The sequence below is a fragment of the Trichechus manatus genome, unplaced genomic scaffold (genome assembly GCF_000243295.1).
Source record: "Trichechus manatus latirostris isolate Lorelei unplaced genomic scaffold, TriManLat1.0 scaffold00029, whole genome shotgun sequence".
NCBI lineage: Eukaryota > Metazoa > Chordata > Mammalia > Sirenia > Trichechidae > Trichechus > Trichechus manatus.
In genome coordinates, this window is record NW_004443965.1 from 18684068 (window position 1) to 18701843 (window position 17776).

The window sequence follows — 17776 nt, forward strand, 5'->3', positions numbered from 1 at the left end:
TTATTTGGAGACTGTTACCATACTAAAAAAAAGAAAACATCGTAGAATTTGTAAATTATTTTATTACCTGGAAGATATAACCATTGAATTGATGCCAAAATATTAAAAATTGCCCTTATTACTACATCAAGAATAGCCTTATGTAAAAGAAGTGATCATTTCATTCAATTATAGTTGAAAATTATACTTCAATTATTCTATAATCTTTTATTGTCTTTAGTATGTATAAGCTTTTTGAAATAACTCTAGTAAGAGTTGTTCGATAAGCTTAAAAGTAATTTGATGTGATATTCTGACAGTTATGGCCAGACAGACAGCTGAGTGATGTTCTCTGACTAAATTTTATTATATTACTGGTGTTTATGGTACTGTTAACACAAAGTCATAACTGTAAGTAAAATGAGGCCCCTTTTGCCCTGAATTGGAATGCAGTGGCATGTAATGTAGCACTCATACTAAACCTAAAAATTACCAGTGGAAAAAAATTATTAAGAGCATCTTTTTAGGACTGAATTTATGGCAATAAAATGAAGTAACTGTTATATGCTAAACACTAAAAGAAATAACACTGTAATTCAAAATTTTAAAGTAAGTACCATCAGTATAATTTTAAATGTTAAGCAAATTAATAATGCCACAGATGATAACAAACATTTATTTCATTGAACAGAAGACTTTCTGAGTAACATCACTTAGGAAATCACACTCCTCAGCCTTCTGAGTAATTGTGTAAATTTAGCGTAAGACTAATGCATCTCTCAGAAAAATGCTCTTCTTGGTGTAGCCATGTGCCAGTAGTAATGTGCTATGATACTGCTAAATGGACGGTTAAAACAATGTTGGATGCAAGAGAGACTAGAAGCAGTCCTTTATTCTGTCGGCTAGAAACTTGACTTTCAATCCAATTTTGCCTGATGGCCCTGTTAATTACTCAATTCTCTGCTATACCATGACTCTCAGTTTCAGGGAATATAAGCTTTAGTTGGTGGTATTTAAGGATTCTTTTAGTTGGAGGCATTGTTGTGCACAAACAATAATAAATTATTAGTATTTTATTAATATAATTTTAAAAATAAAATCTTTTCTACAGCTTTTTTAAAAATAAGTGTTTTAAATAGGGAGGGAGAAGGAAAAGAAAAACACATTTATTGTGTACTTGCTTTTACTAGTAATTTCTCTTTTAATTCACAATACGATTTTTTTCTTTATATTAAACAACTAAAAATTAGAGAGGTTAACTAACTTGCCCAATGTCATGTAACTGGTAAATATTGCCTTGTCTTTACATAAACAGGTTTTTAATGCACTTTTAGGTTTGTTCCCTAATTTTCTTGTACATTGAATTTTATTCTAGAGGAATCCTGTGTTGTTATGCTTTATTATTATTTTTATAGGTGAGGAAAAAAAGAAAGTTTAAGCAATTTATTTAAGTCATAAACCCACGACAGTAAGTAGCTCTCTTGATTTTTGTAATTATAATGTATAGTGAGAATTGGAGGTGAGCAGCATTTCCATAGTATATTTCATTCTATACCTCCAGATGTGGTATTATTAGTGACAAACATAATCTCACATTTGTTCTACTTAAACAGATTCTAGATAGAGATATGTAGGCCAAAGGGTGGGTGATGGGAGGAAGTAAGGAAAGTGGGGAAATACCTTTTTTCTAAAAAAAGTTCGAATTATGGATCTTAAATAAGTTGCTTATGTATTGCTATCTAGAATTTAAAACCCAAATAATTTTAAAAAGCTTATCCAGTAGATTTTATGTAAAATTATTTATAATTCATTATAACTCCTGTTTATTGGATACCAGTATAGTACAACTTTCAAATGCCAAAACAATGTACAATTTGTCTTCCTGGGACACTTGTTTAGGTAGCAAGAAAGCAAGATTCATCATCTTCTGTCTTAGTTTTCTAGTGCTGCTACAACAGAAATATCACAAATGGTTACTTTAAAGAACAGAAATTTATTTTCAAAGTTTAGGAGGATAGAAGTCTGAATTTAGGGCACCACCTATAGAGGAAGGCTCTCTTGGCTCTGGGGGAAGATCCTTGTCTCTTTCAGCTTCTGTAGCCCCAGCTTTTGTTGGTTCCTTGGTGACCTTCACCTGGCATCTATCTTCACCAATTTGTGCTTCTTGTCTCTGTGTCTACCTAGTGTTTTTATAAATCAGAAGTCATTAGGCTTAGCAGACACCCTACATTGATATGGCCTTATTATCACAAAGAAAACCTTACTCCCAATCAGGATTACAACACATATTTTGAGGGGATACAATTCAATCCATAACACCTTCTTTTCATATGAGCTTTCTTTAGTTCCTTGCTATCTGAAATGTGGCTGTGAGCCAGCTGCTTTGACATCATCTGGCAGCTTATTAGCAGTGTAGAATCTCAGGCCCTACCCCATACCTTCTGAATAAAAATATGCATTTTAACAAGATTTAATGTTAAATCTTAAACATGAGGGCTTAAAAAGCATTACTATAATTGACTTTTGATCTAGGTTGATGGTTATAGTCCTGTCTGTCTTTTAAAAACTGGGACCAGAGTAGTTATTACCAGTAGTGTCCATTTAGTCCTGCAGAACTCGCATCCAGGACTAGATATGTCCTTTGTTGAAGGCAGTTTTTCCAAAATGAGAAAATTAAACTACGTTACAGCTACATCATTGTTTTAAAAATCTTCTGTGCAATTCACAATTAATCCGTTGCCGTCAAGTCGATTCCGACTCATAGCAACCCTATAGGGTTTTAAAGCAAAATGAGAAATACAGAACTGTAAAAAAGTTTACTATTAATAATCATATCTCACAGCTAAATTGGTATATGTAATAGCGTTATTAATGGTAGTCACTAAATTTTCTTTTTCCCCTCAAAAGCCCAGCTTCAAAAACATGAAAGCATTTCTGCCCCTGTATACAAGGATGGTAAATATGTAACATGACTACAGATTCTCTCTCACCATTCCCTATATTTGTTAGACATTGCCAGGGGATCACGGCATTTTTCCTCCTTTTTCATCCTGAGCCAAGATGTAACCTCAGAATCCTTCTCAGTATAACATTCCCGGTAGCCACCATGAATCAATCAAAGTTGGCACACAGACTGAAAAGTATTATCAAAAGTAGTACTGCATATTAAATAGTGTCCTGCAGATACTAAGAGTCTCTCATTGGTATAAGCAATGAAAATTGTCATAAAGAAACTGCAGGATACAAACCATAACCAACAACCCACAAACTCCAGAAGATAAGCTAGACAACTGGGATCTTCTAAAAATTAAACACCTATGCTAATCAAAAGACTTCACCAAAAGAGTAAAAAGAGAACCTACAGACTGGGAAAAAATCTTTGGACATTGCAAGTCAGACAAAGGTCTAATCTCCATAATCTACACGAAAATCCAACACCTCTACAACAAAAAGACAAATAATCCAATTAAAAAATGGGCAATGGAAATGAACAGATACTTCACCAAAGAAGACATTTGAGTGGCCAACAGACACATGAGGAAATGCTCGCGATCACTAGCCATTAGAGAAATGCAAATCAAAACCACAATGAGATACCATCTCACCTTGGCATTACTGGCACAAATCAAAAAAACTGGAAATAACAAATGTTGGAGAGGCTGCGGGGAGATCGGCACTCTTATGCACTGCTGGTGGGAATGCAAAATGATACAACCATTTTGGAAAATGATATGGTGCTTCCTTAGAAAGCTAGAAATACCATATGACCCAGAAATCCCACTCCTAGGAATTTATCTTAGAGAAATAAGAGGTGTCACACAAATAGACATATGCACACCCATGTTCATTGCAGCATTGTTCACAATAGCAAAAAGATGGAAACAACCTAGATACCCATCAACAGATGAATGGATAAACAAAGTATGGTACATACACACAATGGAGTATTACACAGCGATAAAGAATAATGATGAATCTGTGAAGCATCTCATAACATGGATGAATCTGGAGGGCATTATGCTGAGTGAAATAAGTCAATCACAAAAGGACAAATATTGTATGAGATCAGTACTGTAAAAACTCACGAAAGCGTTTACACACAAAAAGAAACAATCTTTGATGGGGGGGTGGGGGGAACATGAAATAGACAACAGAAAATTGGTAACTTTGGTGAAGGTTAAGACAGTACACAATACTGGGGAAGCCAGCACAACTTGTACAAGAAAAGGTCATGGAAGCCCCATAGACACATCCGAACTCCTTGAGGGACTGAATTGCTGGGTGGAGGGCTGTAGGGACCATGGTCTCGGGGAACATCTAGCTCAACTGGCATAACACAGTTTATAAAGAAAATGTTCTACATTCTACCTTGGTGAGTAGCGTCTGGGGTCTTAAAAGCCTCTGAGCAGGTATCTAAGATACTCCATTTTTCTCACCCCTTCGGGGGCAAATGAAAATGAAGAAAACAATACACAAGGGAAAGATTTAGTCCAAAGGACTAATGGACCACCACTACCACGGCCTCCACCAGACTGAGTCCAGTGCGGTTAGATGGTGCCTGGCTACCACCACTGACTGCTCTGACCAGGATCACAACAGAGGGTCCTGGCCAGAGCTGGAGAAAAATGTAGAACAAAATTCTAACACAAAAAAAGACCAGACTTACTGGCCTGACAAAAGACTGGAGAAACCCTGAGAGTATGGCCCCGGGACACCCTTTTAGCTCAGTAATGAAGTCACTCCAAAGGTTCACCCTTCAGCCAAAGATTAGACAGCCCCATAAAACAAAACGAGACTAATGGGGCACAACACCCCCGGGACAACGACTAGAAGGCAGGAGGGGACAGGAAAGCTGGAAATAGGGAACCCAAGGTCGAGAAGGGAGAATGTTGATGTTGTGGGATTGTTAACCAATGTCATAAAACAATATGTGTACTGTTTAATGAGAAACTACTTGTTCTGTAAACCTTCATCTAAAGTACAATTTAAAAAAAAAAGTGCAAGTAGTTCATACTTGCATTCTTGATCCAGACCATCTCTTGTTCCTAAAGCTTCTTTAGCAGTATTATTACAGAAGCTTACTCAGTGAATATCCAGCTTCATCAAGTAATCAAATACCTGATGACACCGGTTGCCGTCTAGTTGATTCCAACTCATAGTGACCCTATAGGACAGAGTAGAACTGCCCCATAGGGTTTCCAAGGCACAGCTGGTGGATTTGAACTGCTGACCTTTTGGTTAGCAGCTGTAGCTCTTAACCACTGTACCCCAGGGGCTCCAAGTAATCAGATATTGCTGATGATATAGAGCAGTGAAAAGGAAACAGGTTTTGGAATTAGTCAGAAGTGAAGTTCAATTGATAACTTTTCTAACTGTGTGACTTTGTCTCATTATGTTACCTTTCTTCCTCAGTGTTATGTGAGGATATCACGATTTCATAGAGTAGTGAGAAGATTAAATAACATGTTAATGTGACCAGCAAAGTATTTAAAACATAGCTGTTTCATAATATTAGCTTCTGGTTTCTTTCACTTACATTTTCCTCTCAATGGTTTTGTTGGTAGTCAAGATAACATCTATAAAGCAAAATTTTTATCAGGTCTTTGTAAGAGCAATATCATTAAGTACTGTTACCAATAATAAAAGTTCATTTTAGTGGCAAGTTATTTAACAATTCTGTTTGCTTGCTGGAGTCCTGGAGTGGCACAGTTAAGCGGAGGGCTACTAACCAAAAGGTTGGAGTTCTGAACTCACCCAAAGGCACCTTGGGAGAAAGGTCTGGAGATCTTCTAAATGGTCACAACCATGAAAACTCTATGGATCAAAGTTGTACACTCAAACACATGGGGTCGCCATGAGTCAGAATCAAATCGAAGGCAATTGGTTTGCCTGTGTGTGTGTGTGTTTGGTTTGCTTACTAGATATTCTTTGGGTAAAGCTCTTATAAACTTGTAAATTTCCCTTACTGTCAAATTTTTGTAAGGACTGTGTTTTGAGCACTTAATAGATTGATGGGTATGTATGCTGGGAGAAGTAACCCTAAAGTGTTTTGAGAAGTGTTGAAATAAAAATGGTGATGTACAACAACGTATACCTATTGTACTATAGAGATCCTAAAGAACAGTGGGAACGGTAAAGTATTTGTTTTTCTGACACTGTAACAGATGCATGATTGTAAGATAAATATGTATTGCAGTGGACACATATTACTGTAATAGGATGTTAATACTATACTTTAAAGATACTTCTTAATGATTCTTCTCAAAGATTTATGCAAAAAAGCAATACTGAAATGTATAAAAACAATTCTCATTACAGTTGTTTTCTGCAAGGAAAACATTCTGGAGAAAAGCATGTTGTTGTTAAAACTGTAATGTTCTTTAAGAATTTACTGAAAATCAGAAACTCTTTAAGAAACAGTAATAGTCGAGCATGTTAAAGTATTCAGAACCTTAAGAACACTGTATTAGATGACAGTGTCCTCTGACTTCATTGCAAAATTCTATGAAGAATCAGAGACTGTCATTGCCTTTAATCAGAGAATGGTCTTCTATAAAACTTTCCTTAACAAATGATCCAGATAAAAATTAAGTTTTTAAGAAATTTGTTCTTCATTTAATCATACAGAAGACATTCAGTGAAAAATTTTTGGGTGGGGGGAGGGTCATGCCATTACATATATCTTAGGAGAAAGATTCCAAGGCAAAAGTGAAATTCATGGTGGTGCTTGTTATATTTAGCATTTAATACTAGAATTGCACTTAGTAATATAGCAGACAGAATTTTTTTCTTCCCATTCTTGAATCTGGTGATTCACAGTGGAGTCTTTATACAACATAAATTCTGATTCCTTACATTCTACCTAATTTAGAGTAACTCCCTTAGCTTCTGTTATTATTCAAATTAATGCACCACTAATGCCAAAGATGAAGAAACTGAAGATTTTTTACTAACTTCTGCTATCTGAAATTGACCAAATACACAATTAAGATGCATTGATAATTACTGGTGGTTGGAATGAGAAAGTGGAAACAAAGGATTGGTAGCTGTAAAATGTGGCCTTGGTGATAGAAACGACATGGGAGATTACATGATAGAATTTTGCAAGATCAATGATTTATTCATTGGAAATGCCCTTTCTAAACAACATAAATGGTGACTATACACGTGGACCTTGCCAGATGGAATACAAGGACTCAAACTAACTACATCTGTAGAAAGAGATGACAGAGAAGCTCAATATCATCAGTCAGAACAAGGCCTGGGGCGACTGTGGAACAGATCATCAGTTGTTCATATGTAAGTTCAAGTTATGGTGAAAGGATATAACCCTCATGCAGACCTTTCCTAACTTTAAACCACATAGTATCCCCTTGTTCTGTTTGAACGACTGCCTTTGAATTATGGTGTTGGCGAAGAATACTGAATATACCATGGACTTCCAAAAGAACAAACAAATCCGTCTTGAAGAAGTACAGCCAGAATGCTCCTTAGAAGCAAGGATGGCGAGACTTCATCTCACATACTGTGGACATGTTATAAGGAGGGATCAGTCCCTGGAGAACGACACCATGCTTGGTAGAGGGTCACAGAAAAAGAGAAAGACCTTCAGGGAGATGGACTGACACAGTGGCTTAAACAATGGGCTCAAGCATAACAATCATGAGAATGGCGCAGGACTGAGCAGTGTTTTGTTCTGTTGTACATAGGGTCGCTATGAGTCAGAACGAACTTGATGGCACCTAACAACAACAAAGTTCAAGTTGAAGCTGAAGAAAATTAAAACAAGTCCACAAAAGCCAAAGTATGACTTTGAGTCTATCCCACCTGAATTTAGAGACTGTGTCAAGAATAAATTTGATGCACTGAATACTAATGGCTGAAGACCAGGTGAGTTGTGGGATGCTATCAAAGACATCATAAATGAAGAAAGCAAAACGTCATTAAAAAGACAGGAAAGGAAAAAAAAAAGACCAAAATGGATGTCAGAAGAGACTCTGAATCTTGCTTTTGAACATAGAGTAGCTAAAGTGAAAGGAAGAAATGATGGTGTAAAAGAGCCCGACAAAAGATTTCAAAAGGCAGCTTGAGAGCAAAGTGTTATAATGACATGTGCAAAGACCTTGAGTTAGAAAACAAAAACGGAAGAACACATTCAGCATTTCTCAAGCTAAAAGATCTGAAGAAAAAAATTCAAGCCTCGAGTTACAATACTGAAGGATTCTATGGGGAAAATATTGAACCACACAGGAAGCATCAAAACATGGAAGGAATACACAGTCACTGTAACAAAAAGGAACCTTTTCAGAAGGTAGCATATGATCAAGAACCAACTGTATTGAAGAAGTAGTCCATGCTGCACTGAAGGCACTGGCAAAAAAATAAGGCTGCAGGAATTGACGGATACCAATTAAAATGTTTCAACAAATGGATGCAATGCTGGAATCGCTCACTCATCTATGCCAAGAAATTTGGGAGACAGATAGCTGGCCAACCGACTGGAAGTGATTCATATTCGTGCCCATTCCAAAGAAATGTGATCAAATGGAATGCACAAATTATCGAACAATATCATTAATATCACAAGCGATATTATTCTGAAGATAATTCAAAAAATGATTGCAGCAGTACATCGACAAGGAGTTGCCAGAAATTCAAGCCAGATGCAGAAGATGACATGGAACAAGGGTTATCATTAATGATTTCAGATGGATCTTGGCCGAAAGCAGAGAATACCAGAAAGATGTTTACCTGTGTTTCACCGACTATGCAAAGGCATTCGATGTTGTGTGGATCATAAAAAAATTAGATAATACTGCAAAGAACGGGAATTCCAGAACCCTTAATTGTGCTGATGCAGAACTTGTACTTAGACCAAGAGGCAGCTGTTCAAACATAACAAGGGGATACTGTGTGTTTTAAAACCAGGAAAAGTGTGTGTCAGGCTTGTGTCCTTTGATCATGCTTATTCAATCTGTGTGCTGAACAAATAATCTGAGAAACTGGACTATATGAAGAAAAATGCAGCATTAGGATTGGTAGAAGGAGCATTAACAACCTGTAATATACAGATGATACAACCTTGCTTGCTGAAAGTGAAGAGAACTTGAAGCACTTACTGAAGACCAAAGACTACAGCCTTCAGTATGGATTACACCTCAACATAAAGAAAATCCTCACAACTGGACCAATAAGCAACATCATGGTAAACAGCGACAGTATTGAAGTTGTCAAGGGTTTCACAATCAATGCCCATGGAAGCTGCAGTCAAGAAATCAGACGACATATTGTATTGGGCAAATCTGCTGCAAAGATGTCACCTTGAGGGCTAAGGTTTGCCTGACTCAAGCCATGGTATTTTTAATTGCCTCATACGCATGGGAAAGCTGGACAATGGATATGAAGAACTGATGCATTTGAATTGGTGCTGATGAAGAATACTGAATATACCATGGACTGCCAGAAGACTGTCTTAGAAGTATAGCAGAATGCTCCTCAGAAGTGAGCATGGTGAGACTTTGTGTCATATACTTTGGACTTGTTATCCAAAGTGACCAGTCCCTGGGACGGACATCATGCTTGGTAAAGCAAAGGGTCAGCAAAAAAGAGGAAGACCCTGGATGAGATGGATCAACATACTGGCTGCAACAATGGGCTCAAGCATAACGATTCTAAGAATGGTGCAGGACCAGGCGGTGTTTTGTTCTATTGTACATAGGTTCCCTATGAGTTGGAACCAACTCAATGGCACCTAACAACAGCTTCTGCTGAGTATAAGATAAATTGGTTTGGGTTTGTTAATTTGCTTTTAAATTCAAGAAATCAACTGCTGCAAGTATTCAGAAATATGTCTCTATTTAGGCACATTCTTTAGTTTTTATGACCATATGAAAATTTAAAAAATTAAGCCTCATAATTAAGCTCAGTAGAAATAAAAATTATTACTAGTGACAGCTGAGAAAATTAAACTTATTGCACAATATTACTTGGGGCAAATATTGCACTTCACTAGTTTTAGGATTTTTCTTCCTTAGTTCTTCTTTGAAAAATGAGTTTTTATGTGCTTGATACTGTGAAAGACACTAAATAAGAAGGGTATAATATTTTACTCTAAAACATATTTGTGTATTTTATTTATAAATTCAACAACCATCTATTGAATGCTACTGTGTGCTAGACGCCAGAAGAAAATTGATGGTTTCTTTTTGATCTCAGGGTTTTATCTGGCTTTTCATAAACTGGCAAGCTCTATGATGTGCTATACTACTTCCTAGGATGTAGCAGTTTTTAGCTCCATTTGTATAGGTTTTAAAAATATTTAAAAATGAAATTAATAATTTATATTTTCTAAATTTACCTTTAATTTTAATATAAGTGACATAATTTACAGATTAAGGTATATAATGAAGATGCGTATAATCAATCCATTATGAACACTCCTACAGAATATACTTCATTGCTTTTAAGGGTACTAATTTAAGGGATACATATATATATATATATATAAATCAAATAAACAAAAAAAGACCAACAGACTAGATGTCATTGAGTCAATTTTGACTCATGGCGACCCCACATGTTGTAGAGTAGAACTGTGTTCCATATGGTTTTCAAGGTTATGACCTTTTGAAAGCAAATCACCAAGACTTTCTTCCAAGGTGCCTCTGAATAGGTTCAAACTGTCAGACGGTTACTAGTTGAGTGCTTAACTGTGCCACCCAAGGACTCCTAAGGGATATATATACCCACACATATATATTTAAAAGATATGTATATATATATATTTATATAAACATATATAACATTTATATTATATAAATGTATTTAGTTTATAGACACAGAGCTATAAACTGATGTATATCACCAATGTGACTAACAAATATATACCGAGAATGAACTTTGTTTCTCTGAGAAATCTGTATATATAGTACTTTTTATTTTACTTTATGTATAATTAAAATAAAATTTTAAAGTAGTTTAGGAGTGAATTAAGGCATAATTTTAGAGCTTATTAACCATGAATTGCCTTAGAAGGATGCTCTTACAAATCGTTCCCATATTTATTTTGTTAATTTTTCAGTCATACTATATTTTTAGGAGGGCTGATATTTTTTCCCTTCTATTATCATTACTTTGAGCAATAAATTAGTGATTATAAATACCCATTTTTATTTCTATAAAGTAATACGGAGCTTTGGTGACAACATCGTTTCACTAAGATTTCTATGACATTAAACTGCAAGCTCAATTTATTTATATATTTTATTATGAAATATGAGCATAAATTTACCTGTTTCTAAACTGTAGTTTTCTCCTTTCTGGATTTGATTATGTCTGACATGCACTATTGTTTTCTTTTACAGATATAATTTTAAATATGATCATAAGACAGTATTAGGCTAAAAATCTGTATCATTTTTCCATATTTCTTAGAACATCATATACCATCAGTCAAGTGCTTTTACTGAAATACAGTCAATAGTAAGTAGGCCAAATTTTGACTTTTCATAAACTGAACTCTTAAGCTTGATCCATCCCAATTTGTTCGAATGGTGACAGTATTTGTAGTGCCATGGTAAGTTCACCTACCTTAATTTGCTTCTTGCGTTGTTGGGTATATGACATCATATTGTAGGAATGTTTGACTGGTAGTTCCTAATCAAAACTTTTATCCTAGGTTACATAAAGATCACCTGAGTGACTTAAATAAACATGCTTACTTTTCTGTGCTTCAGTTTTCTCACTTTTAAAATTGGGATACTTGCCCCAGATCCTTCCTGTATTGGGACAATTCAGTTTTCCTCTTTTTTTTTTTTTTTAATAAAAGAAACATTAATTCCAAAGATTATTGTAATTATAAATAAAAATAAATGTAAGATTTTCCTTTTATTCATCTGTAAGCATAGTTCCAACAAATCTTTATTTCAGACATTAAATCACTTAATAAACTAAACAGATTTTAAAAGCCACTCTTTATTGCACATTTACAATATATTTGACAATTTCCTAGTTAAACAAATTATTAAATTAATTATATTTTGGACATGCATTGCTCCTTGAGATTACTGAAAGTCAGTAAAATACTTGTTTGGGTGATTAATCTTGAAATTATGCAAGTGTTAATATAGCTCCCTAAAGTATCTATCGGTGGGGGTTAGCTTCACTGATTTCTTTTTTTTTTTGTATTTACTATTCTCTTGCTTTTAATAATAAAAAAAGTTGTCATTAGGTTTGTACAAAACACACAGTCCGCTTTCTTAGTGATAGAAGGGAACACAAGTAGAGATAATTGGAAACAAGCCAAATATACCCTGCTAGATTAGTTCCCAGAGAATATGGTTTATCTTTAACACATATACTCTGCCTGAGAATAGGTGGTGATTGATGAAATATTTTATCAATAAAGATTCTATCTACCCAGATTGTCATTTCATTTTGTATTTTTCACTCTTTTTTAAATGGAGAAAAAGCCTCAATCTTTACAATAAAGTATTAAAGTAACATTGTAAAACTGGAGCCCAAATCCTAAACCAAGAATTTATGAAATTAATAGTGCATTGCTGCTAAGTGCTAGATAGATTAGCTCTTGAATAAAGTTTAGTTTGTTACATGAAAAACATCAATAAATAATTCAATTATTCCCAGGCTTTCTATAAACACCAACAATTTATACAAGGAAATATTATAAAAACTTCAAAACACATTTAAAAAATGTTTAAGTAATTGTTATTTACATCATCTAGGGTTTACATGATTGTTCAACTGTATTATGAAAATTCCTAAAACGGAAAGAAAAAATAGCAAAGAAAGCAGAAAACAATGAATCCAATGATCCAGTTCACTGAGTAAATATAGATGATCACCATATCCATGTCAAACCACCATCCACGGCTATCATCCTCAAAGTGCAGATAATCCATCCTATGTGCACCATGTGGAAACTGCCTTCTCGTAACTGGAGCTGCATGTCTGTGGAAACCTAGAAGACGTAGGAACTTATTATTTTAAAGCTTATTCAGTTCAGATAGGGTCTCAGATAGAAGCCTCATTATAAACACAGGTACCACGAACCAAGCATACTTTGATTTCACTGGTATACTGTATTCCTGACATTTTTCAATGATAAACAACTATCATCAGCCTCTTCTATTAAGGGTTTTAAGGGCAGGGGCAGTAAAGTTAGCAAAGAGCATGGTATCCATATGGAATCAGAAGACTATCTTGGTTCTGTTACTCAGTCAAGGCAAGTTATCTGACTTCTCTGGGTCTTAGTTTTCTCATGTATTATTATACTATCTGGTCTGTAATTATAATTTTTAATTATAGCTTAAAACGGGAAGTCAGCACAACTGGACCAAAGCAAAACTTAAGAAGTTTCCTGGACACATTCAAACACTTTGAGGGATAGATTAGCTGGGGCTGGGGCCTGGGGACCATAGTTTCAGGGGACATCTAGGTCAATTGGCATAAAATTTTGTTAAGAAAATGTACTACATACCACTTTGGTGAGTGGCATCTGGGGTCTTAAAAGCTTGTGAGTGGCTATCTAAGATACATCTATTGGTCCCATCCCACTTGGAACAAAGGAGTATGAAGAAAACCAAAGACACAAGGAAAATATTAGCCCAAGGGACTAAAGGACCACATGAACCAGAGACTCCACCAGCCTGAGACCAGAAGAACTAGATGGTGCCCAGCTACCACCAGTGACCACCCTAACAGGGAACACAACAGAAAGTTCCAGACAGAGCAGGAGAAAAATGGAGAACAGAATTCAAATTCACGTAAAAAGACCAGACTTAATGATCCAACTGACTGGAGGAACCCTTGAAATATGGCCCCTGGATGCACTGTTAACCCAGAACTGAAACCATTCCCAAAACCCACTCTTCAGACACAGACAGACAGGACTATTAAAAATAAAAATAAAAAAAAAATACACGTAGAGGAATGTGCTTCTTAGTTCAGATATATGAGACCAAATGGGCAGTTCCTGTCCAAAAGCAGGATGAAAGGGCAGGAAGGGACAGGAACTGTTTGAATGGACATAGGGAACCTGGGTGGAAAGGGGGAGCGTGATGTCACATTGTGGAGATTTCAACTAATGTCACAAAACAGTATGTGTATAAATTTTTGTTATGGGGAATTAACTTGAGCTGTAAACTTTCACCTAAAGCACAATAAAAAAAAAAAATCACGAGGATCAAATGTAATCATTTTCACATGAGAGCATTTTCTAAATTTAACTTTATTCATGTTTTACTTTTTCAACTACTGTTACAAATACCATTTTTAACTTATGATCATCAACTTAAGCTTGTATCTTCCACCTTGAGAATTTCATTCAGTCCAGTTATTTGAGCAAAAACAAATGGGAAAATGTCTCTCATCTTGTTTTAGCAATAAATAAACTAGACATACATAATGGTACTCCTTTCAAACAATTTAGCTTTAATTTTCATAAATTTCATAGCATGAGACTACTTAAGGGAATTGGCTGGTACATAAAAAGTCAATCTCAAAAGTAAGATATAGTCTATCTGTTACTAAATTAATATGACATTTCTGAGTAATACTACATTTCGTTGTAAAATGCTGTTCTTTTTCCTTTGTGGTATTTCTATGCTAATTATTTACAGCTTGAGTATAAACTCGCCCAGCGGCAACCAGTTTTTGTTGGTTGACCAATACATAATTTCAAAGGCAGTTAAACAAAATTCAGTTTTCTAAAAACTGATAACCTCATTATTAATCTTCTGCTTTTCCTTATCTATTGCCTACTTTAAGTGTTTCTGTGCTTATTAGTGTTAGTGAGCAGGGACAACATATTGAACTGAGCAGAAAAGAAGAAATTCTGGTACTTGCTAGCAACTCTGGTGATAAAGTTCTGTGAGGCTTCAGCTTGAAGCAAATTCTGAATTCAGTTCATCCATTTTAACAATTGAGTAATGTTAAATACTGTGCTCTAGATCAGGCTGGTTATTCTGATGGAAAGGCTACATTCCCCTGGGTAGCAGTATGGTTATTTAAATCCAAATTGCTTTGCTCAAGAGCAACCCTAATATGTGTTTGTTTATTTGTAAATTTATATTTACTTGTATTATGTACATTAAAAAACATGAAGTTAAAAGGATGGGATAAAGATGAAATAAATGATATTTTAGACTAAACTGTAGAGCTGTATTTCAAACAGCTTTTTCATAATTTCTAATTTTTTGCATGACTGTCATATATGATTTGACTTTTTTAATCATTAATTTTTATAACTTACAAAAAGCTTATATAGGAGATGTGTTAGCTCTTCCATTTTCTTGTTTGCCTTTGCATTACTGGTATTATTTTCAATCTGATTTCTTCACAGGATTCTTTTTAAGTCTGTTATCTACTTTGTGCTAGTAGTTTAGCTAAAGCTAGATAATGAAATCCAAAAATCCATTTAACCGGGCACATAATAAACTTCAGTATATTGCAATAAATGAAAAGCAAACAAACTAATGAAGTTAACCCTTCTGTGCTGTCAAACTCCCAGTTTTCCCTTAGCTAATACTGCATATTATCATGACATGTAGGTGAGAATGCCAGTGTCAGTCCTCATTAATATTACTGAAACTTAATTTTTCTTCTATTTAGATACACTTAATACAAATCTTAATGTTATATTCACACACTCCAATGGACTGTCTTGAACCCAACCTATGGCATTTTACTGTGGAGAGTACTAGTCCAGAGGATTTCAATCCCATTAGCTTTTCTAGACTATGTAACCTCTATTTTCAAATTGTAGTCAGTACTCTAGTAAAAGGAAAGGGGACTTTCTGTTTGTGTATGGGAGAAAGGGGGAAGTGGAGTTTTTCTCATATTCAAATACTACCCTAATACATTAACAGAAATACTACCAAAGTAATTTATATACCTTTTAAAAAGCAGATTCACCAATATAGGGTGGAGAAGAGGTAACACTGTTATTGGAGATTATTATGAAAAAATATGTGACTTCTTGTACCTCAAAACAATTATGTGTAGGCCTTAGACTCTTTAGATTCCAAAGTTTTGTTTAGGTCAGAAGAGTAATGGTAGAAAACAATATACTTGTAGAAAACAGTAGAACTGAGAACAGATGTGGAGTAAAAGATGAAGCACTATGAGCACGGTGATTGTACATTCTGGTTTCCCCAAAACAGCCCCAGTTTATTTTGGTTGTCCTGGTATAATTATTAATAGTGCCCCTTTCACTTGTATAATTATTAATAGTGCCCCTTTCACTCTAAGTGTCCTGGTTAATACGAATTTATTTTATTAGTGAATGGGTGGGAGTAAGGAGGCAGAGTAGGAAGACATTGGATTAGAAAATTCCCAGCTCCAAACAGAAAATGATGTTGACCCAGATGTCTCAGGCAACACGTTTTTGTAGGTAGGTGGATAATGATCATTGTTTGGTTCAAGTTAATTTTTTTTAAGGGGGGGAGAAAGTGAATAAGTGTTTGGAATAAATTTTGGAATTCCCAAGGCTTTAAACTGATGGGATGATTACAATAACTAAATCAAAGTTAGACTAAAAGAAAATCACCTCAGAGACATTGTTACTTGGTAAGCATTAGACTGATCACAACATGAGAAAAATTGCCAGAATAATAATCAGAGTGACTAACAGCAGATTCCACTATAAAATGAAAAAAATATTTAATTCATATGGCTGTTATGAGGATTAATGAATTATACATGTAAAGTACAGTGCCTGGCCCATAGTAAGGATTTAATGTTATTCTTTTTTTATTATTATCACTCTTGTTACTACTACTGTTTTTTTTTTTTTTTTGAATTTTGAATGAACTTTTATTTTAATCATGTTCTTCTCCAAAACACCTGGCAAACTCCTGCCTCTCAAATTTTACTTAAAAGAAGGATACCCCTGCTTACAATGGTTTCAGAAATAACCATTAATATTGTTATTAGTTAAGTCTGAATTCAGAACTTACTTGCCTCCACTCACATTCTGGGATATTTCTAGCCAAACAGGATTCTTACATCTGTGAATGCAGAACATTTTTTTTTAAATTGTACTTTAGATGAAGGTTTATAGAACAAACTAGCTTCTCATTAAACAGTACACATATTGTTTTGTGACACTGTACCAACCCCACAACATGTCAACACTCTCCCTTCTCGACCTTGAGTTCCCTATTACCAGCTTTCCTGTCCCCTCCTGCCTTCTAGTGCTTGCCCCTGGGCTGGTGTGCCCCTTTAGTCTTGTTTTGTTTTATAGGTCTGTCTAATCTTTGGCTGAAGGGTGAACCTCAGAAGTGACTTCATTACTGAGCTAAAAGGGTGTCTGGGGGCCATACTCTTATTGTTTCTCCAGTCTCTGTCAGGCCAGTAAGTCTGGTCTTTTTTTGTGAGTTAGAATTTTGTTCTACATTTTTCTCCAGCTCTGTAAAGGATTTCTCGCCTATGTGGATTCTACGAAGATTTGATCTACTTTTGAAGTACTTCCCACACCCTTCACACTAAATGGTTTTTCTCCACTGTGGACTCTCTGATTGGTCAAAAGATGTGTAGCCTGCCTGAAGCCCTTCCCACACTCCTCACATTTGTAAGGTTTCTCTCCTGTATGCACCATGCAATGAGTATTAAGTGCTGCTCTACGATGAAAGTTCTTAACCACATGTATCACATTTGAATGGTCTCTCTCCATTATGGATTCTCTACTGTTCCTGTAAATGTGAAGGATACATAAAATCCCTCCCACATTCGTCACAATTAAAAGGTTTCATTCCTGTGTGTCCTCTGCAGTGAACAT

At 35.3% G+C, this 17776-nt stretch overlaps 1 protein-coding gene across 3 annotated transcripts in view; it reads right to left on the reverse strand.

Moving 5' to 3' along the window:
* Positions 1-11865: 11865 nt before the first annotated feature.
* Positions 11866-17776, reverse strand: part of RNF180 (ring finger protein 180) — a 337572-nt gene continuing 331661 nt past the window's right edge. For all 3 annotated transcript variants that reach the window (XM_004374551.2, XM_023729609.1, XM_023729608.1), the window contains one exon: positions 11866-12958. In XM_004374551.2, the coding sequence (XP_004374608.1) occupies positions 12759-12958 (200 nt within the window). In that variant the 3' untranslated portion in view covers positions 11866-12758. The remainder of the gene's footprint in view (positions 12959-17776) is intronic.